General features: G+C 38.8%; 1 protein-coding gene across 1 annotated transcript in view; it reads left to right on the top strand.

Annotated features, from left to right (window-relative positions):
• Positions 1–2704: 2704 nt before the first annotated feature.
• The window catches only part of LOC127953883 (extracellular serine/threonine protein kinase FAM20C), a 72409-nt gene continuing 51292 nt past the window's right edge, over positions 2705–23821 (top strand). The window contains exons 1-3 of the mRNA XM_052553245.1: positions 2705–3902; positions 7506–7687; positions 15995–16073. Of these exons, the coding sequence (XP_052409205.1) occupies positions 3346–3902; positions 7506–7687; positions 15995–16073 (818 nt within the window). The 5' untranslated portion in view covers positions 2705–3345. The remainder of the gene's footprint in view (positions 3903–7505; positions 7688–15994; positions 16074–23821) is intronic.

The raw sequence follows: 23821 nt of genomic DNA, 5'->3' as shown, positions 1-23821 counted from the left end.
GTACTCGCCCTCAGCCCATCCAAGATGTATATGAATTTGTTTCCTCATCAGGACAGATTTGGAGAAATGTATCTTTATATCAGTTATATCAGTTTCTCACCAATGGATCTTCTGCAGTGAATTTAAACAGCTGATCAAACCATCATAAAAGTGATCCACACCACTTCATCAGTTAGCGTCTTGTAAATTAAAAAGCTGCTTCTTTTAACATTTAAATGATAATTTAGCCTTTTAAGTTTAAACTGATCCTTTCTGGCCAGTACTAACTTAAGTCCCCTGACATTTTTGTTTAGAGTTGTTTTTTTTACTGCTTTCGCTTGTAAACAATGCCTGATCGGTGCAGATTTCTCTCATGATTCAGATGAGACAATTTTCAATTAAGCAATACAGTGGATTATGAACTCGTATTTTATCCAAATGTAATGCTTTGATGTTTAAAAAAAAAAAAGTTTTTGTGATGCTTTTATCAGCCGTTTGGACTCTTATTTTGACGGCACCCATTCACTGCAGAGGACGCATTGGTCAGTAATGATGTAATGCTGAATTTCCAAATCTGCAAAAATGAAGAAACAAACTTCAAAAACTAAATCTTTCATGGTCTGTGGGTACATTTATGAGTACATTTTCTCTGGGGTTTTTTTTTTTTGTTTTGTTTTTGGAAGAATTATTCTTTTTTAAAATTATAAAATTTTCTAGCCTAACGATATTATTATTTATTGCATTTTATTATCTGCAATAAACATTGCTTTTGTTGTTGTTGATTTCCTTTTGTCTAAACAGAACAGACCTGAGGTGCAATTTTGGGTTGTGACTTAGCAACTGAAAACTTCACAACGTGGACCGTATCACGAGCCGATAAATGCATAGTAAACATTTTAATATGCAGGCTGTGATGAGTAAATGATGTCAAAAGATGAGAGGGACAAAAGGAGCTCTCCTTTTGTTACACTCCCTTTGGCCAGCTATTAATGAAGCACTCGTGTGATTCATAATAAAAACACAATGGCATGTTCTTACAAGCTCTCCGATTTCTCAGATCATGTCAGATGAGCATAACAGCGAAGGATAGAAGCAGAAAGGATAACATCTTTACTGCTCCAAATCCTTTGTTATATCTTGAAAAGGAGCTGAAATTGGCTTACATTAAGGAGGACAGTGCAAAATATGGAAACGTTCATTAAAGTCATTTAGCAGTTGAACAAATAGGTCCTGGCCTACATATAACCCTGATTTATTTCACCCTCATGCTGTATTCATAAATCTGTTCTATATATGGAAAATTTAGGAGTTTTATCCTCCAAAATGAGCTCAGACTACACTGGTATGACAATGTCAACCAAGAATACATTTTGTAATACTTAAAGCACACCATATGTAATCTGCAAGTCTTTTCATATTTTTCCACCGAGAACTGTATGAGGATATTACTACCATTTATTATATATTACAAGTATTCTGCTTATAAGAGTGGACAGAACACATCTTGGTAGATTTTCTGAAACCATATTCATATCTCTCCCACACCATATTCATATCTCTCCTACACCATATTTATATCTCTCCTACAAAATATGTACTTTCTAAGAGTTTAAATGTGACCTTCACATAACAAAAAGTTCAGTTTATCTGTTAGTTTTAATAAAGTAGCTGAAGAAACACCCACACGTGTTTTTCTGCAAAACTATTCTGGCTGTTTTTCCAGCAAATATTTCAACGGCAGATCTTGGAAATTTTAGGGATAATTTTAGCAACAGCTACTAGATCCTGCAGCACAGATAAGGGAAAAGAGACAACACGTATGGAAGGACTTATAACACTAGCAGCAGCATGCAGACATGGATACTGTACTGTAATTCAAAATATTAATAATAATAATACACAATGAGATAAAGTAAAATAACTTTTCTGATTTAAATCATGTTTTCAAACACTTCCTGGAGCTCAAAAGGTGAGGTTCAAGAACAATCACCTGTTGTTTCTGGCATGATTGTATAGAATTTTGGGGGGTTTTTTTCTAAATTTTCCATTAAATCAGGTTTATTAAAAATATAACATTCTCCCACGTCACCCCCAGGGCTCTGTGTTAAACTGTAATTAATTTGGAGACTTCATTTTTCAACAACTTGTTTTGAGTCAGTAATAATCCATATCAAGATAAAGCAAAGATGATAAATGTTTTCTCATCAATACACATGTCCCAGACATAAACCATGGCAGACTGCCATATCAAATTCATAACTCTTAATCAAGTAGTGTAGTGTACCAATACCATTGTTTTGATGAAAATGTTCACAATTGCCTGCATTCAATCCTCCACTTTTTAGGCTAGTCTTTATATATATATATCTTTGGTGACTAGTTTGGTCAAATATATTAAATCCTCTATAAAGCACTGTAAACTGATCTTTCCCAGACTAGAAGTCTCTGCGTTTATGGCTCTTGCATATCACTATACAGAATTTGGCTTTAAAACTTAAATGTTGAGCTTCAACAGATCCCATAACACCAGACACTGAAACCTTTCTTGAATAACATTAACACATATTATTCAATCACTCACCCTTGTGCCGTTCCAAACCTGTATGAACTTCTTTCCTCAGAGAGGATTTTATTTTGACTGATTTCTTTAACAGATACACATTCAAAAATACCAAGAGGCTTTGGCTCATATATTAACCTTAATAGTCATATATGCTCTAATCTATTAAGCATTATTTAGCTTTCCATGAATGTCAGACAATAAGGATAATGTCAGTCTGATGCGCATCAGCGCCCTCTGTCTTCAAAAGTGGGAACTACACTGACATTCCAAGCCGAATATCTTTGAGTCGCTCTTCCTTGAGTCTCAGGACTCAGCCAATCTGAATGCTGTGACGAGGAGAGGCAGGATCCCAATATTTAACACACAGGGCACTGATACATCTACACCTGTCACTGACTGCTCCTCGTGAAGAACTAATGCACTTTATCTCCCTCCTCACATACTGAAGATATCCACACACGGGACTGTCGATCCGACGTCCGTGCGGTTCTTGAGAAGTCACAGCGGCGATTTCCTCGTGCTTTGTCACTATTTACCGGGACATTTTACAGATGCGCATTGGCACGAACCTGTAAGGATGCGACAGGACATCTGAACCTCACCTAGAATCAAAATCGAGCGACTATGCCGTAAAGAAATCTTTCTTGATACATCCGGAAACCGCTGGATGCAGAAGAAGATTTGCGCACCTAGATTTGAACATGGATCTCCCATCATAACGCGGATTACAGTAGGACACCACACGCGCCCCTGAATCTCTTTATTATATCTAGCCTGTATCGTATTGTGGCAAGTGCTTAAAGATGATCCTATTTCGTAAATTTCGCGTGTTGATTTTAATGGTGTTTCTCGTCGCTTGCACCATGCACATAATGATAGACCTGTTACCCAAGCTGGAGAAGCGCGCGGCGGGATCGAGCTCCAGCGCTGGAGGTGGAGGCGGCTGCTCCTGCGCGCACACACCGGGCGAGGAGCCTCGATCCTGGGCCAAACAGCGCTCCAGAGCCGCCGCCGCCGCGGAACCGGGCTGGCCTAATAAACACTCTTTGAGACTACTGCAGGATTTCAGCAATGAACCCAACTCCAACCTCACTTCGCACTCGCGGGAGAAGGTGACTGAGAGAGCCGAGTCTGGAAAGAGAGTGAGACCGCTGCAGCCGGGCTCGGAGAAGAGAGGTCTGATGAGAGATACGGTTAGCGGACCGAAGCAGAGAGCGGTGCAGGGTTCGTCCAGACTGAAGGCGCTCTACGAGCAACCCCTCTACAAGACCGACCTGCCTCATCTCTCTGAAGATGACACTTTGTTCAACCTCAACAGTGATGTCAGATTCTACCCCAAAGCTGCCGGACAACAAGAATGGCAAGTGCTTCTTTAAACCTGGCGTGAAATGCATGCTGTTATATAAAAAAATAGATTTGAAGTCCCGGTTATATGCATAATTAAAAGAAACCGGGTGCTGGAGAACATTTCATATTTCAAACAAAGACACTTGTTCTTAAATCAGTGTCAATACACTGCAGGTTTCATTGTGACAAGCACATATTCTAGTGACAGCATGTCTTTGCTGAATGATTCACAATGTTTTGTTTGTTGACAAAACCAGGTGTGTCCGGTAAAAGAAAACGAACCTGTGCGGAGAAATCTTCACAGCATTAAAAATGTGATAGCTTGCCCAGTCTTTCCTTCTAAAGAGATCATATAATTATCTCAAAGCAGCTGTAAAAAAAGAAGAATGGAATGAATACATATTTATATGCATATGAAATTATTATATATGTATGTATGTATGTATCCCAGTTATTTGTATAATTAAAACGATTAAAACGAATGAAGTTTTATCTTGCAGGTTTTATTTTTTTTATTTTATTTTATTATTAACCAGATGTCATATTAAGATAACTGGGATAATTTGTGTTGTTTCATGAATTGTTTTGTTTGGTTTCTTATTTAAATTTAGCTGAAAAGTATAGCATAGGTTTTTTAATACTCAGGAACCTACTGTATGTGTATATAGTGTGTATATATATACAGAAACTGAGAAGAGTGTTGAAAATGCATTTATCCAAAAGTACCAGGGAAATTAAGAGCTTCACAAACATCTTTCAGCTAAGAAGAAATGTTTCTCACATCACACCCAGGGGTCATAATTTTCTCATTCTGAGTAAGTGATAGTCATAATAAAGTCAGATTCTCAACGGAAAAGAGATTAAAAGCAATAATTTAGGAGAGAAGTACATGTATTTTTAAAATTAGAAGTAAAAATAAGAGCGCACATGTTGTGGAAAGAAGTGATACTGTGGCTTGGGTGCTTTTCATAATTTCCAGTTCATACTGACTCATTGTGAGTGTTAAAAGCTTTGCTGCTAGGACTCATCTCTGTTCCTCTGGTGTGATGTGTTGTCTTCTTCAGAGCTGTCAGATGCATTAAGCTGAAGGGGTTTTTGTTGGTGTCATGCCCTTTGTTTGCTCCTGTGTCCTCTCTTTTTGTTCTTCACCCAGCAAGCTCTCATGTCCTTCAGGTATAGCTTATTCTCACTGCCTTTAACCAGGCCTGAATGAACTAAACATGCCTTTTAACCATGCCTGAGTGATCTGGATCCAGATCCAGATGAGCTGAACATGAATAGTTGAGTAAAAAGGCTGATTTAACAGTGTTTTGTTAATCAGTGAAAATGCATGACAAGCTTGTCATCCAGATGCTGTCACATTACTGTTTATTATTCCTTTTCATGTTTTGATGGGACACAATGTTAATAGACTGAACTCATGCTTGTGTATTATTGTGAGGTCAGTTTTATCTCTGCATGGTATCAGTCACATTCAAACATGCTCAGTTTTATATCATTTCAATTAATAAATAAAAATGCAAAAAAAAAAAAATGCTCTTCAGATAAATGTAGAGTTAATTTAACTTAAATTAAGCTTTTTGATGACTGAAAACCGTGCAGATTTATATTTGAAAGCATATGCAAAATACTTGATTATATTTTTAGTTTTAAATATTTTATTTAAAGCTTTTCACATTTTACAGAACAAACCCCACACATGCCAGCAAATAAGTAACAAATAAATAAGTAAATATATAATGATATATGCCTATATATACATATGTATAAGTGCATATTTACACAGAAACATACAATATCAATATGTACCAATACACATTCTAAACATACAAATACAAATACTTTAAAAAAGGCCAATACTAATGATTACCTAAATATAGAAAAAAGTGAGTTATTGCACCCTGCAAAAAGCTATATAATCTATAGTACCACACCCATTAGAGCATAAGTCCAAAATGTTAAATTAAATCATCCCCTTCCAGAAATTAGATTATAATTTTAACTACTGTATAGTGTAGTTGATATATTTTAAATGTACGAGATAACAGCTATGCCATAACAAATGTGTAATTACATATACATGAAGCTCGAATACATCAACGTTCAATATAAATTACATTCCAAGTATATTATTTCCATAATACAGCGGTTCTCAATTCCAAGGTGTTTCTCAATGTCAAGGAAGGATCCTCGGAAGCCAGTATTTCGAGGATGCTGCGTCATCGACATCCGTCGAAGGACTGTTCCAATGTCGAGGATCGGAATTTCAACCAAGGACTGAGTCCTTCGCTCAAAAAATATCCCATACACAGGAAAGGATGCATATGTATATCCTTCATGCTCTTCGCGCTCTCAAATCACCCACAATCCTATGCGCGCAGCTTTGCTATCTTGTTCAAAAATTCAAAAATGTCGAATGTTGGCGGAGTCGGAGCGTTAACGGTTTTCTTTTACGTTACTAAACATTTGTTATAACTGTAGTAAATATAAGTAAAGTTTAATGTTTAAATGCCAGTACAAATTACTGCCATATTGATATTGTAAATTATACAAATACAAATACAAATGGTTAACTGAACCGGACCTGTCATTTAACAATTGTTCGTCATCGGCATTTCTTTTACAAATAACTAGTTAATTTGTCCAAAGTAATTTAACGATACCATTCACAGCGTAATTCAAACGGACCTTTACACTGACGTAATGACGCAGTTACGTGCACTTGCTAGCCTGTTCCATTTACGTGTTCTCCGAATGCTAAAGAGGAGTCTCGCCTAGCCTCTGAAGGAAGTGACTTGGAAGGACCAGTCCTGCCAAGAAAGTATCCTTGACATTGAGAAACGCCTCCAGTCCTCGCGCCCCACTTCTATGCATATTTTGCACGTCTCTTTGTTAACACACCTGATTCAGATAATCAGCTCGTTAGAAGTGAGCTGTGTTCCCATTGTTCATTGCTCCCTACTCCCAGAGCAGGGGAAATCCGTAGAAGTTTACCTCACTTCGGAACATTCATTCACTGATTTGTGCTGCGCAGGGTCTTTACACACGGACAACTGTGACATCATTTACCTCTGTTAATCAATACAATCTAAATTAATGTATCACACTTCAATGCACTTTGATTGGAACATATACGTTCACTTCGAACTGGAATCATGGCGTAATATCCTGTGATGTCCAATTCGCAGGGCAACATAATCACTGCCATAATAAGTGCTCTGTTTGAAAGCTGATGTGTACTTCTTTTGGTTATTTCAGTTTTGCTTTTAGTGAGAAATGAAAATTAAGTGTTTTCAGCTTTGTTTCATCATGTTGAAATCCACTGAACTGATTTGATTTCCCAAGCAAATCAGTGGAAATGTATACAGAATGGATCTGGGTCTAGTAATTATATAGACACTTATACTGCAATATTATGTTGCTGTAGTTCAAAGATAAATATGTCAGGATTTCTTCAATAGCCCTTACAAAGTTAGTTTTTTTCCCCCTCATTTGAATTTCTCAAATGTTAAAAAGTTCTTGTATGTTTTAAAATAAATTCAAATATATTTTCCGTATTGTCAGACAGCATCTGTGTTGATGGTGACTAATGTCCTCCACCGTCCTTTACCGGCAGGCATAATGAGGGGAACGTGGAGGAGGAGGAGTACAGTCCGACAGGGGAGGCCACTGCTGAGTCATATCCCAACTGGCTCCGCTTCCACATCGGGATTAACCGATACGAGCTCTACTCCAGACACAACCCCGTCATCGGCGCCCTGCTGAAGGACCTGGTCTCCCAGAAGATCACCAGCGTAGGTGAGTTCGGGTGCAGGACCTGCTCCTATTTAATGAAGCAGCCTAGCTGAAGTGGGAATGCTCTAGGCCTTGTGCTGCCATCCCTAAAGCAATTATTGCCAAGTGGTTTAGAGCTATTATAGGAATGACATGAGCCAAGTAGGTCAATGATTTGCAAAGTGTAATTGTGGTTGAATTACAATGAATTTTAGGGGCTAGATGGGCTTTTTTTGGATGTATGTGCACTGTACTGTTTGTGCGCTTGTGGAATGGGGAAACTGGGATTGTTTGAGAATATTTGCTGTTAGATTTTACATAAATGATAATGTAACATCAAACATGTTATCAAACATAACATGAATATGGCTTGTTTTGGACCCTTCTAAATACTGTACATTTGTATTCAATTATTGCATTTAAAATATATAAAAAAAGAAGCTTATCAATAAAGCTAACAACTTTGTTTTGGCTAAATCTCCAACCCTGTTACCAGTTGGGTGCATAAAATAACCTTTCTTTAATTTAGAAAATATCGAAAATGAAAATATGAAAATGCAAAACAAATCATACAAATCTGGGTTGGTAAAAGACCTAAATTATGGTAATAAAAGTCACAAATCTTTGTATGGTGGACAAAAAATGTACATTGAAGGACTAAGTTCAGTGCACACCTCATTAATAAAGTATACAAATTACAGACAAGCAGAATAAATTGCACGGTAGCACTTTTTAAACTAATAGAAGCTTAATGGAAGAAGACAGTGATATTAAAATCGCCAGAGGCTAAATTTTTTGGGTAACTTAAACTTTTGGAGTATATTTCAAGATCAGTACTTTTACTCTTACTTAAGTACATTTTTGGGAAAAATCTGTACTTTTACTTTGTTATTGTGGGCAACATTCCTCTCGTTACTTTATCTTAAAGGGGGGGTGAAATGCTCGTTTTCTCTCAATATCCTGTTAATCTTGAGTACCTATAGAGTAGTACTGCACCCTTCATAACTCCAAAAAGTCTTTAGTTTTATTATATTCATAAGAGAAAGATAGTCTGTACCGATTTTTCCCGGAAAAACACGACCGGCTGGAGGCGTGACGTGTGGGCGGAGCTAAAGAATCACGAGCGCCAGTAGGCTTTTGCATTGAGAGCATGTGGAAGCTGTGACATTACCGTGAGGAAAAAAACATCATCCAAAACAAACCATGGCTAACAGTCAGATTCAGCCGTTTATTTATGAAATCAGAATCAGATCCCGAGGCTGAAACTGAACGAGAGCAGCAGCAGCAATGACTCGCTCTTCGAAAATGCAGGGAACAAACAAAAACACTTGCACAACTCCGTTGATGCTCTGTAAAAAATAAACTCCATCCACTGGTCCCTTAATGCTGTTTTTTTTTTTTTTTTGGTAATCTGTGCAGGGTTGTCTTGCCCTGGCAACCAAAAACATACTTCTTTTGTGACTTTTCGTGACGCTCTCGCTCTGATCAGTGAATGAATGTCTGTGCTCAGCCTCTCAGTGCTCTGCTATACAGGAGCGCGCGCTCTTCCGGCAGATGTGCCCTTAGGACCCATATAAGGAAATTTCGGCTCCATCTAACGTCACACAGATGCATACTCGAAGAAAACTTTCCGAAACTTGTGACAAACCGGAAGGAGTATTTTGGGAACAAAAATACTCCTTCAAACGTACAACTTAATTTTTGAAACTTTGTCCATGTTTAGCATGGGAATCCAACTCTTTAACAGTGTAAAAAACTCAGTATGCTGTATACATTATACTTTAAAAACAATGTATAATTTTTACATTAAATAAGCTGTCACAGAGTATGAAATGAATACCCTCCAAAACTGTGTAAGCTCTGTGCCAAGAGGAATGTCTTTGCCTAGACACAATTAATATTGATATTTCCACAATATTTATGCTTGCAGAAATATACATTTGCTTACATTTTGCAGAACAGACATGTACCCAACCCTTATTATGTGACACTGCAAGACTGGAGTAAAGGCTGAAAAAAAGAAAAGTTTATCATATATGTACATACATTACATACATTTTATCTATATATCTAAATAAAAATAGACTATAGACATTCAGTATATGACACAAAGTAACTAGTAAATGACTACTTAAAGGGGGGGTGAAATGCTATTTCATGCATACTGAGTTTTTTACACTGTTAAAGAGTTGGATTCCCATGCTAAACATGGACAAAGTTTCAAAAATTAAGTTGTAAGTTTGAAGGAGTATTTCTGTTCCAAAAATACTACTTCTGGTTTGTCACAAGTTTCGGAAAGTTTTTTTCGAGTATGGCTCTGTGTGACGTTAGATGGAGCAGCATTTCCTTATATGGGTCCTGAGGGCACTTCTCCCGGAAGAGCGCGCGCTCCCGTATAGCACAGCACTGAGAGCACAACAGACTTCACTGATCAGAGCGAGAGCGTCGCAAAATGTCACAAAAGGAGTGTGTTTTCGCGACGCTCTCGCTCTGATCAGGCTGTGCACAGCCTCTCTCTGCTCTGCTATACGGGAGCGCGCGCTCTGCCGGCAGAAGAGCGCGCACTTAGGACCGATATGAGGAAATTCCGCTCCATCTAACGTCACACAGAGCCATACTCGAAAAAAACTTTCCGAAACTTGTGACAAACCGGAAGAGGTTTTTTTGGAACAAAAATACTCCTTCAAACGTACAACTTAATTTTTGAAACTTTGTCCATGTTTAGCATGGGAATCCAACTCTTTAACAGTGTAAAAAACTCAGTATGCATGAAATAGCATTTCACCCCCCCTTTAAAATATCTCTGTGTTGTTAACTTAGCTATCCGCGCGTAAGCACATCAAGTAAACAACATGCGATGTTGTCATCAAACTGCACTTTCCACATGTACAGCTTAAAAAAAAAAAAAGAGTGGAACTTAGTCATTTTCCAAAACCGCTAAGCAAATATATACAGTTTCAGTACATACCACATAGAGACTGATTGCTGATGCTGCTCTTGTTCAATTTCAGCCTCTGGATCTGATTCTGGATCATAAATATACGCTGAATCTGACTGTTAGTCCTGGTTTGTTTTGGTTGTTTTTCCGGGAAAAATCGGTACAGACTATCTTTCTCTTATGAATATAATAAAACTAAAGACTTTTTGGAGTTATGAAGGATGCAGTACTACTCTATAGGTACTCAAGATTAACAAGATATTGAGTGAAAACGAGCATTTCACCCCCCCTTTAAATAGTTTTTTTTTTATTCAATACGTTTTTACTCTTGGTCAAGTAAATATTCAGACTATTACGTTTAGTTTTACTTGAGTAAATATTTCTATAAGTACTTTTACTTTTACTTGAGTACAGTTTTTTGGTACTCTACCCACCTCAGAAAATCACTGATATACTGTAATAATCTGCTTGCCTGTGTACATCACTCCCCTGATCTCAAGAGACGCACTAGCGACTGACGCTAGCAGCTACAGTCTTTAGCCTGCTTGTTAGTGCGTCTGCTTCCTAAGTCGGAGACCCTGATTCAAGACCCACGTGGAATGAGAATGAGGTGTAGTGGTGAGGACACGGGAGAGAGGCGTTACATTGGTGCCGTGACCCAGATGGGAGTGAGGTTTAGTGGGGTGAGTGTAACGGTGGCAGTGAGTAGGTAATATACAAGTAAAATCTCAATCCCGTGATGTCAAGAGATGCACTAGCGACTGATGCTAGTGTTTGCAGTCTTTAGCCTCCTTGTTAGTGCATCTGCCTCCCATGCCGGAGACCCGGATTCACTCGGAACGAGAATGAGGTGTAGTGGTGAGGACACGGGGACAGGGGTTACACATGTACACAGTATATATTTTAAATAAAGATTTGGACTTTTCTATCATCAACTTTTTCCATTAAGCCACATTAACTTTTATGTTCTTTATAACTTTTATTTTATATAGGGAAGAAAATAGTTAACGTGCAAATTCAATGCTTGTCTGTAAACAGAATGCTTCATTAATAAGGTGTGTACTGAACTTTGTTCTCCAAACTGTTTTAAGCCAGTTAATTTTAGTATGTCCCACATATTACTCTTCACAATTCATTAGACCACTTGTGTTGTGTCAGACCAATATAAAGTCATTAAGTAATAATTTTGGACTTTTAAATTTATATTTTCGACTTTTCATTTCAGAAATATGACATTATGTATGTCATAATTTTGACTTTTCAACACATTCATATTTTTTCTTATGTGGTAGAAATGGGCTTCTATACTTAGTAAAATAATATAATGCTAATATAATATTGAATATGATATAATATTTAGTCTGAGTTTGACTTTTCTGAAGGATAAGCAGCATTTTTCACTGTTCATTTCCTGAAAAAGGAAAAATTTGACTTCGGTTTGAAGAGTTTCAGACCGTATTTTGTCCACTATTCGTGGAAAGTGCCATTTGGAAGTATTGTATGCAGAAGCTTGTGAGGTGTACAGAATGATCTGCATAGACATGTTTATGTGTGCATGCACTCAGGCACTTGAGATGGCTAGTGAACATCAGGACCTATTTCTGTAGGCAGAAGCGGCAGACGCACACGTCCTTTTATTCCCAAGAGAGAATATGATTAACAACTACACTTCCTCCATTATTCTCTGAAAGTCCACCTGAAGATCTTAAGTGACTTATTTTTCCCAGCCCTGTGCAGTGTGAGACATCTTTAATGTGGTGCTCTTATGAAACATTCTCTGATTTAAGAAACTATACAAACTACAAACATCAGTTTACCTTTGTGTGGTAGCTATCATCTAAATGAAAAGGATTTATTTGAATTAAAAATATCATTTAATGAACCTGACAGAAAATAAAGTCATTTTTAGGGTTATTGAAAATAGATTATTAATAGTGAAGTCATTTCTGCACCCCTAGTGTCACCAATGTTGCGAAAAAGAGGTACACTTTAGCTTATAAAGAGAATGCTTGTCATGGAAATGATATACAGTAGTTTAAAAGAACAGGTGAGAGATGAATGTTTGCATGTTAATAAAAATGTATTATAGTTAAAATTTATATTATATCAATTAGCTGAACTTTGTGTGTTTTTTCGACCCACTTACTGTATGTGTAATTTTAATAATCCCTTCCTTTTCTCTTTGAATTATGGTTAAAGTGTTCTGTCATATTAAAATGTATATTACACCATTTTTAATGATACAGTTGAGATTTAGTACATTCGAATATATTAACTTTTCATAAAGTTACAAATGGCTTAATTATAGTTTTCTGCATATTAAACAGGGATAGGAGAAGATATTTAACATGAACAAAATCACTCTTCACCCCCTATGGTACAAAAAGAGCTGTCTTTGTTCACTCTTTACTTGGTTCAGTGCAGCTTCTGGAACAAATAGCTCTTTCCTGGAGGTAATTTCAGTCATATTAGGATTAATTAAGGTTATAAATTTAGCACTCAGTGAGTAACTCTGGTGTGATTGCAGTGCTCTAAAATAGTGTTTTGCTGGAAACATTTAGCAAAAATAGGACGAATTTAATCAGATAAATAGAGTAGTTCTCCAGGGATTGAAGCAAATCAAAAGATGTATGGTTTAACAATACTTATTTGTATATGTGAAGACCCAGATCCACCATTATGCTACGGCATTATGGCTTGGTTCCAACTGACGTTTCTCTGCTAAACTAATGAGTTTAATAAGACTTAATACTGCTCCAGAATTGCACAGGTGCCCTCTGGGGAAATATGACACAGAATTTTTGGATTACTCAACGTAAAGCCGTATCAGCCATCTTTGCTGTTCAATCTCATTAATCAGCCTGACAAAATTGTTTTCTGCTGATCTAAGGGCAGTATCCCGACTTCTCTCATAGTTTTAAGACTTCCAGAACTAGACTGCCTGGATCTGGCAATATGAAAAGATATTGCGAGACACAGCCCCTGCTGGGAAATCCGTGAGAAACATTACTTCACTGTAGACAGCATGGTGTAATTTTGGGGGATTATTCGCTTTGTAGTAAATATGATTTGTTGTGACTAACTTAAGCTGCCAAAAGCCTATACATACACAAACCACTTGTGCACACTTGCAAGGGATGTCATTTGTGATGAAACATCCATATGGTTCACTGGTTTTATTCTTATGAAGTCTGTTTACCTTCCTTTGAAGAGATATGATGAGCTGTTTCATACCTGCAGTTCTTAGGTCACCGTGAGGACCTTCATTTTTCTCCCAAAAATTCATATTTTAGCATATATTTTAAGTAGAAATGTAATCTTTATAACATATAATGTAGTGTATTACACACACACACACATATATATATATATGCATGCGTGTGTGTACAGTAAATATGGGTTTTGTGTTTTGGGGGTTTTTGTGTGTATATATATATATATATATATATATATATATATATATATATATATATATATATATTAGGGGTGTAACGGTTCACAAAATTCACGGGGTTCGGTTCGATACGATACACTGATGTCACGGTTCGGTACGTTTTAGATACAGCAAAATGTAAAAACATCTCAACTTTTCAGAATGCCGCAAGCGCACCGCGGGTCATGTGACAAGAACTAACCAATCAGCTTCATCCTTTCCCGTAACAACGTTGAAAGCTCAGCCAAGATGAAGGAACAGCTGATCATAGTTGTATATGGATTGCAATTTTGAAATCAATTTAGTAGCAGAGCTAGCCTACTGCAAGCGATTTTTAGAGCTGCAAATCCATTTATCCTTTGCTGAAATTTCCGCATCTTCATGGAGAGAGCACGTCATTGTTGCTTAGCGAAGGCAGACGCCTCATGAGCGCTTCTGCCCGAGCGCTTTGGAAAGGAGGAGAAAGCGGCGCGACTAGCGTTTTCCACACGTTTTTAGGCACGATATGTGAACGGCCCCTAAGGCGTCCACTCACTCAGTATGCGATGAAGGCTCGTTGCAAAATGTCTAATGCATTTAACAGACCAGAAATAGAAGATCCTCCAATAACCAACAGGTCTGGTGTTTGGGTAAACTTTGGATTCCCTGTAAACTATAATGGTGTACCGGTGTCTAAATGCTGCGGGGATAGTTTGTTGCGTATATGTTTCTCCTTTTTTTCGTATTTTCCCAGATACTGACACAATAAGGTGATGTCGGCGTAAATGAGTTGACATGTTTCAAGTATTCCCGCTGGTGTTTTTTTTTGTTTGTTTTTTTTTATTCTTCATCTGTAAGTCGCTTTGGATAAAAGCGTCTGCTAAATGAATAAGTGTACATGTATTCCCGCTGGTGTACCCTATTGTCATGTAGCAGATGCGACATACCGTTGTTTTTTTATCCACCACTCTCTTGCCATCACCATTATAGTTTACAGGGAATCCAAAGTGCCCCCAAACACCAGACCTGTTGTTTATTGGAGGATCTTCTATTTCTGGTCTGTTAAACGCACTGGCCACCGCGTACCGTACATGAACTGCTCGTTCACTCAGCGCGTACTGAGTGAGCGAGCGCCTGACTGAGTAGCCTAACATAAACATAAGTTGGTGTTTTTTTCTTCTTCGGGAGTGTCAGGGGCGTTGCCTGTTACGTGGTTTGGGTTATTGGGCTACCTTGTTGAACGCATATCATTATATTTCAATTTATATATATATATATATATATATATATATATATATATATATATATATATATATAATTAATTAGTCCAACGAACCGTTCGTTCGGTACATAATGCGTACCGCGTACCGAACCGAAAGCCTCGTACCGAACGGTTCAATACGAATACGCGTATCGTTACACCCCTAATATATATATATATAGTAATGTAAAGAGACTATATTTTAATGAATTTCAAATACATAAAATATTTTGAGTGTGTGTTCTTGTTTTTCTGGTTTGTTTTTTACTATTTTTGTTTTAACTATAATAACCCTGGTGTGAAAAAATAAAATAAAACAAAAATTACATTTATGTCATTGAGCCTTCATTTGAAGTAACATGAAACTTTCATTTTGTAGTAACTCACAAATTTGTGCCATAACTCGTTACTGATTTTTCAACCATTTAACTCTTCTACTCTCATAAACAGCAGATGGTTGCTTAACTAGTCAAGGGGATTTTCATATATTCATGAGATTTTCTGACAGTCTGATGAAATACACTAAGAAATAATCCCTACTGTTTACAAGACTGCAAAACATCACTGCTAATACATGCGTGTGTGAGTTAGAGCGAAAGCTTTTTAGCATGAACGCTGGAAGAGAAGATTGTGTTAGTGTGTGTGGGTGTGTGGGTGCATATTGTCTTGTTTTTAGAAAGATGATCAGCTGGTGTTACAGTAATTATGTTTCCTTCACAGCTATGAAGTCAGGTGGCACTCAGCTGAAGCTCATCATGTCATTCCAGAACTATGGACAAGCCCTGTTCAAACCTATGAAGTAAGTGATATTGCAATATCTTTCAATTTAATGAATGCATGGCCAGTGGAGAACCAGTTTTTTTTTTTTTTTTTTTAAGAATTTACCCTGCATACTTTCATTCTAAGTGTATATACTAAGTAATTTTCGTTTAAACAAAAACATGTTGTTCTGCTTTTGGATGTTGTCCAAGATGATTATGGTATATTTAGATGTAGTCTTGCTACATCTGTAAAATACGAGAAGTATGTTCAAAATAGAATGAGCTTAAAAAATGACGCAATCAGTTAAAAGTGAACTCACGTCATTTTTCTAACTCATAGGGTTTAAAGGGATAGTCCATCCAAAAATGAAAATTTATTTTTACATATACATTTATTAACCCTCATTCCATTCTAAACCTATATATGTGTTTCTTTCATTTGTGGAGTAAAATAAGAAGAATATACTGGTAACCAAAAATATTTTTGTAGAATGTTGATAACCAAACTGTTACACTTTTTATTGCCAATATTCTTCAAAATATCTTTTTAGTTACAAACATTCTTCAAAATATATTTTTGTTGCCAACATTCTTTGAAATACACTTTTTGTTGCCAACATTCTTTAAAATATAATTTTATGTTACTAACATTCTTAACTATATATATACGTATATATATATATATATATATATATAGATAGATAGATAGATAGATAGATAGATAGATAGATAGATAGATAGATAGATAGATAGATAGATAGATAGATATGTTACCATTATTATTTAAAAGATTCTTAAAATTTTTATTTTGGTTACCAGCAATCTTCAATATATCTTTGATGGTTACCGACATTATTCAAAATACCTTGGTTACTAACATTCTATAAAATATTGTTTTGGTTATCAGTATTCTTCAATATATCTTCTTTTGTGTTCTGCAGGGAAATAAACTGATAAAACATTGAATGCATAAATGTTTGGAATCACATGAGGGTGGCTAAATCATTTCCACGCTGTGATTTTGGAAAATGTTGGGGTGGACTGTCCCTTTAAGCCCCCTTATTAGGATATTTATCAAAGTATTGATAAATTGAATAAGCAGTTATTTACCTAAAAATCCCCATTTAAAAATAATAATAATAATGAATGCCCCTAAAGACTGCACCTGTGCTTAATTCTTGTTAGTGTAACTCCTCAGTTGTTCTCAACATGTGTTGGCTGGCAGCGCAAGCATCCATATGATCTTTCCTGGTGGGTAATGATCAGTCTGGTTTTAATTAACATCGCCAGGCTTACACATTAATTAAAAACTGTGAGACACTATCACACGCTCTCGGGGATATTTGCAAGCAGAAGCTGTAACAGCCACACATAAAATAGGGTGGATCGACGGAGTGTGTCTGCCATATTCCCTTTGTTGAAACAACACTGCCAGGGCTACCTGACTCATTTGTGATCGGATAATTGCTAGGGGATGCTTGATTGCTTTCACCCAGAGGAAAACCTTTTTCGTCTTTGTTTTCTTTGATTATGCTTTGTCATTGCCATCTGTGATTTTTTAGTCTTTCCTGGTGGGTACAGACACAAACAGTTGGTGGCTAAAAACACACACAGTTATTGCACAGAAGTACCATCAGGAGATGTGCAATTCACACACCAGACAAGATGGCTTATGCATGTTTGGATTAGCATTCCCTGTTGAAAACAATGACTGTCTTAGGCCAAGATGAATCACTTCTGGTTTCATGTAGGGGTGCACAATACAGTATTGTACAGAAATCTTAGGCAAGTCAGATGTTTTTTGTTTGATTGTTTGTTTGTTTGTTTTAAGATGGTCATTTTTATATTTTGCTTTAGCTTACCAGTAAGAAATTGTGAGTTCCAAACAGTCAATTAAAGGCATAGTTCATCCATAGTTCATCCTCAGGCCATCCAAGATCTAGATGAGTTTGTTTCTTCGTCACAGCAGATTTGGAGTAATTCAGCTTTACAGTAATTTAATCAAACTTATTTTTATTTTAGTTTTCAAAGACATGGAAAAAATTAGAAATACTAAATCTGTAATAGCCGTGGCAATATTTCCAGGATGCTTGGAGGAATATACCTGTATATAGTATACCTTATAGGTGCTGTATGTAATTTTTTGACTAACATATAAAAACACTATAATGCATTTGCAGATATTTAGGTAACATGCTAAGTTCAGGTACTTGTTTCTCTGAAAAAAACAATGCTACAGCCAGTCATTTAACTTTAAAAATTAGCATTCTGTGTCAGAATGGTCTGTGTGATTCCACTCAATTACAATAATATTCCCACAGTCTGGGTTGCACCCATGGAAGCCAGCAAACTAACTGGGTCAGAGATTGCAGATACTACCTGACTTAAAAGCCTTGATATCAATTTTAAATTAAACATATTATGCCCCTTTTTACATTATCTAATATAAGTCTCTGGTGTCCCCAGAATGTGCCTGTAAAGTTTCAGTTCAAAATACACCAAAGATCATTTATTATATAATTTTGCCTGTATTGAGTAAAAGCAGAAACACTCTGTTTTCCGGTCCTGTCTCTTTAAATGCAAATAAGCAGCGACCTGCTAGAAAGATCTGTTTTGGTTCTGATTATCATGTTTATCGTGCTGAAATCATGCGTTTTAAACCATATTCGTTAAAGCTTCTGATTAAGGGTTTTCTGAATGCACACATCTGAAACACATGGAATTACAAAAACAGCCGGTTATGTCTGTGAAGGTTTTAGATCTGTGTGGCAGCAGAAATATACAGTAAATGAATCAATAAATCCACTGCTCTGTTATCTCCTCTGAGGCTGGGATTCTAAATAGTGTTCTGTGCTTGTCTGTCCAGCCAAAGACAGAACTCTAAGCATGTTTTGCTAAGACGCTTGCAGAAAAAGTCTTACCAATACAAAGATACTGGGTTAATTTCATGTTTCCTAGGTTGGTAGATGCACGGGGATGATTATAGCACTTAAAACCTGGAAAATTCAGATTTTAATGATATGCCACATTTAAAAGCTCTATGACCAGAGGCATGCTGAAATCAACTCATCAGTTTACAGTGTAAAGTTTGTCGCCTTCCATTGACAGTTGCGCTCGATCATGTTGCATGTCCTCAATCTGACATTAAGCACTGAGTTTTAGGAGGAGGCTCTTTTGACACATTTTTTTTAAAATGATTCAGGAGGAAATCTTGGTTTGGATTTATAAGATACTCATTTGCTAGATAACTTATGTTATCTATACAAAAAACAAACACTGTGTGTTGCATGTTTTCTGCTGAAATCCCAGCTTTCATCTAGTTCTCAAGAAAGATAATGAAAGGAGACAATATTTTAGTGGAGTTTTTAACAATGCATGTAACAAAAGCAGTAATTAAACAAAAAATTTGACAGAGACAACAACTGATGGATTAGACTGACAAACACAGAATTCTCTTTAGCTGCATTTCACAGTTTTGAGCAATTATACTTTGGATGTGTTAATAAAGTTTTGGCATTCATTTCTCCATTTATGCTTTGAATGATCACTGCTTAAAAGCAAATACCAAGTACTAAGCTTGAAGAATCATGTATTCATCATTTAATTGACATGAATTGCCTTCCGTATGGTCCCACTAAAACCACTGAACATCCAGATCACACGGCCACCCTCACCGCAGCAAACAGGTGCATTTTCTTCCCAAATTAAGCTGCAGGTTTCCCCCTTTTCCCAGGCTCTACATCTATCTCCTGTTCCGGGAAGGCTATAGATTTCTCCCAAAGTATTTCCCAAAATCCTCATTGACAGCACGGGGCCACCCTTTCCTTCACCTGCCCTTCTGTGCAGCCATTCTAAGCATCAAAGCTTCTTTTCATGTGCTGCCGCTTTGAGCGGGATGCTAATCTATCTGCAGGCACATGGAGGGATAACAGCTCTGGTTCCTGCCATCTTAGAAAGCCATGCGTATGTGTTTGTGAGAGGAGTTTATTGAACTTGAGTTATCTGACTGGGATCTAGGTGCAAATACAGCAATAAATCATTGTGCAACCTTTCATTTTACCTTCTCCATGTTAATTCAGAGACCAGCCGGTGGGACTTGTGCCATGGAAAAGCACTCATCCCATCAAAATGAGGAAGGAGTAGCTGTATTTTACAGGAAAGTCATGCTCACTGAATGGTTTAATTATTCCACACCACAGCAATGAAAGTTGCTGATCGCCATGGAATGAGAAAGGAAAGAGATAGGATTAGAAAAAGCCCTTGTGAAAAAGAAGTACACTTTTAAAGGAGTAGTTATTACAGAAATAATATACCTTGAAAGAATATACTTGTGTGAACTGAAAGTAATTGTCACGTAATGCTGCCAGATGGAACGATGGAGACGTAGAATAGCAAATACTGTCTTTTATTAAATCCAAACAAGGGTAAATCCACACCAGGAAGGTAAGATGAAACGTTCACAACATTTAGACTCGACAAACACAGACTGAACAGACTGGGGCTTAAATACACAGGATAACGAGGGAATTGGGAGAAACACAGGTGAACAGAATGACTAATTAGACTGGGTCATGGAGCACATGGGAGGGAAAACACAGCAAAGATAGTCCACGGGCGTGACATTACTACCCCCTACCGGAAGGAACGTCCCGTGCTGTAACGATAACCGAAGAAGGGATGGGTGGAAACCTGGAAGGAGGTTCAGGAAGAGGATGGACACCCGGGTGGGGGCTGGCAGACAGAGTCCAGGGAGGTGACAATAGAGGGAGAAGCCAAAGAGGAAACAGGAGGAGGCAGGGTGGATCAGACAGAGGCAGGAGCCAGGAAGGAAACAGGAGAGGACTTGGAGGAGGAAGGGCTGACGACTCCAGGTGGCTGACTAACAGCGGTGAAGCAGGTGGTACAGGAGCCCGAGGTGGATATGGAGAGCCGATGAGACACCACAGCCCTCTCGTGGCTGGACGTGTGAGCAGGAGAGATAGAGGGATCCACAGCAGAAGGGAGGAAAGGGGCCAGATCAGCATCCCAGTCAATGAGATCCTCTTCTATAACCTCTCCTTTGCAGTCCAGGAGTCCCAGATCCATTATCAGCTCACCCACAGCCACAGGGCTCTCCCACCTTGACTGATGTCACTTGCAGCTCCAGCTCTGCAGCGATCCATTGCTCTGTTGATCCACGCGGCAACGGCTCATCAACTGTGCGAACTCGGTGTCTCTGTCAATGGTGGGCTCAGTTTCAGGCTAATGCTCCACGCAGCGGGGAGATGGTGGGCTGAGCTCTGGGTTTGGCTGTGCTCTGGATCAGACGTAGACACTCTCAAGACACCCGATGAATGTTTCCCTCCAGTTCAGTCCAGTGGTGTCTTGGAGGTCTACAGGGGCAGTAGTAATTAGGTCCGATCCAGAACAACGAGTTCAGCGCAGCATCGTAGAACGCTGTAACCATGGCGAGCTGGCTGAACTCAACCGCATACTCCCAACAGGGAAAGGTCTTTGCAGGCAAGGGCAGTGAACCTTGCAGTGAGGGGACCATAAGGGAAACAACAGGGAAAACAGAAAACAAAACACTGGAAGAAATACATAAAACAAATGGAGGAAAAAACGCAAGGTTAACGGTACTCGTCCGGTCTTCTCTCATGTAACAATGCCAGTACGGTATGATACAGATTGGCACGGTGCCGTTTGCATTTCCAATGCAGTTTAGTATCGCTTTAGATAGGGTTGGATTATTCCTATTTCATTATAGTTGTGCTGCCCCTACTGTCATGACTCCTAAAAAAACTTTTTCATTCCGTGTCGCCCCATCAAGCTCTCGCTGAATCCGCTCCCCTGCTGTCAACGAGAGTAACATCTGTACTTCCACAATAATCAACGAAACTTTTGCGTTCGATACTTCGTTGTACTGATTTATATCTAGTGTGTTTGTGTCGCAAGTTAAGTAACAATTCTCTCCGGTCAATCCGTGATTAGCAGAGTTTACACGTCACGTTTAGGTTACGGTAAAGTTCACTTGGAACCTCAACCGAGGTGGTACTAAAAAAAGTACGAGGTACTGTACCCAGTGGAAAACCCCCCCAAAAGTGAACCGTACTGAGCCATACCATGTCATTGTCACAGGTCGGGGGGGGGCCAAGCTGGACTGCACCCACCCCTGAAACCCAGGATCACCTCGGGGAGCGTACCAAAAGAACCAGACGGACGAGAGTATAAAAAGTGAACAAGGTTTTATTTGATTAAAAGCAATTTAAAAGTTCAGTGTTCCTTCCGTGTCTCCCGACCAGAACGGAGCCAGACCTCGGATGCCGGGAAGGCGTGGAGTCGTCGGCAGTTTGTGCCTGTACGGGGCCAGCAAGAGCCAGGGTAGTCTGTCACCCGTCCCGGAGTGAGGGGGGGTATCCGGGTAAGTAGAGCTCGTGGATGTTTCGGTCGAGACCGGGAAAAGGAATAATTCTCGTGTCCACCTCCTTCTACAGGGACATCACATGCAGCATTCGGCCCAGAGAATCCTGTGGTCTGCACAGCGGGGTAAGTAATCAACAGTAAGTATGTGTCCTTGAATAAGTAATGGGGCTTACGGCTAGGAGATGCTTCGGTTAAGACCGGGAAGGGAATAATTCGTGTGTCCACCTCTTTCTACAGGGGCATCACATACAGCATTCGGCCCAGAGGATCCTGCGATCTGCCCAGCAGAGTAGGGAATCAACAGTAAGTATGCGTTCTTGAATAAGTAGTGGGGCTTACGGCTGGGAGATGCTTCGGTTAAGACCGGGAAAGGAATAATTCGTGTGTCCACCTCTTTCTACAGGGACATCACATGCAGCATTCGGCCCAGAGGATCCTGCGATCTGCACAGCAGAGTAGGTAATCAACAGCAAGTATGCGTTCTTGAATAAGTAGTGGGGCTTACGGCTGGGAGAGGCTTCGGTTAAGACCGGGAAAGGAATAATTCGTGTGTCCACCTCTTTCTACAGGGACATCACATGCAGCATTCGGCCCAGAGGATCCTGCGATCTGCACAGCAGAGTAGGTAATCAACAGCAAGTATGCGTTCCTGAATAAGTAGTGGGGCTTACGGCTGGGAGAGGCTTCGGTTGTGACCGGGAAAGGAATAATTCTTGTGTCCACCTCCTTTCATAGGGACATCACATGCGGCATTCGGCCCAGAGGATCCTGCGATCTGCACAGCAGAGTAAGTAATCAACAGTAAGTATGTGTTCTTGAATAAGTAGTGGGGCTTACGGCTGGGAGAGGCTTCGGTTGTGACCGGGAAAGGAATAATTCTTGTGTCCACCTCTTTTCTTAGGGACATCACATGCGGCATTCGGCCCAGAGGATCCTGCGATCTGCACAGCAGAGTAAGTAATCAACAGCAAGTATGTGTTCTTGAATAAGCAATGGGGCTTACGGCTGGGAGATGCTTCAGTTGAGTGCCTGGGTGTGGATTACGGTGACGGTGGTGGGCTCTCGGGGTGGTGAGCGTCCGGCATTAACTCTATATATCTTCCCCACACTCTGTAACTTCACTTCAAACGATTTATTGTGCAACACACCACTTCAGACACGGCACACCCACTCTTAGTGCAAATAGAGCCAGCACTCACCCAACGATGACTCCGTCCACTTCACAACGTTATCACTCCCAGTCCAGATGTATACAATTGATCGAAGTCCCAGATCAGGTCTCTTAACTTCCCTCCGATAGTGATGGCGCGGCCTGGTCTTCACTTACTTTCCAGAGCTCACACTCTTTCTGTCCCGAATATCTCCACTCGATCGCTGATATATC

This window comes from Carassius gibelio, chromosome B3, assembly GCF_023724105.1.
Source record: "Carassius gibelio isolate Cgi1373 ecotype wild population from Czech Republic chromosome B3, carGib1.2-hapl.c, whole genome shotgun sequence".
Lineage (NCBI taxonomy): Eukaryota > Metazoa > Chordata > Actinopteri > Cypriniformes > Cyprinidae > Carassius > Carassius gibelio.
The sequence above is the reverse complement of the archived record's forward strand: the minus strand, read 5'-3'. Positions and strand labels throughout refer to the sequence as shown.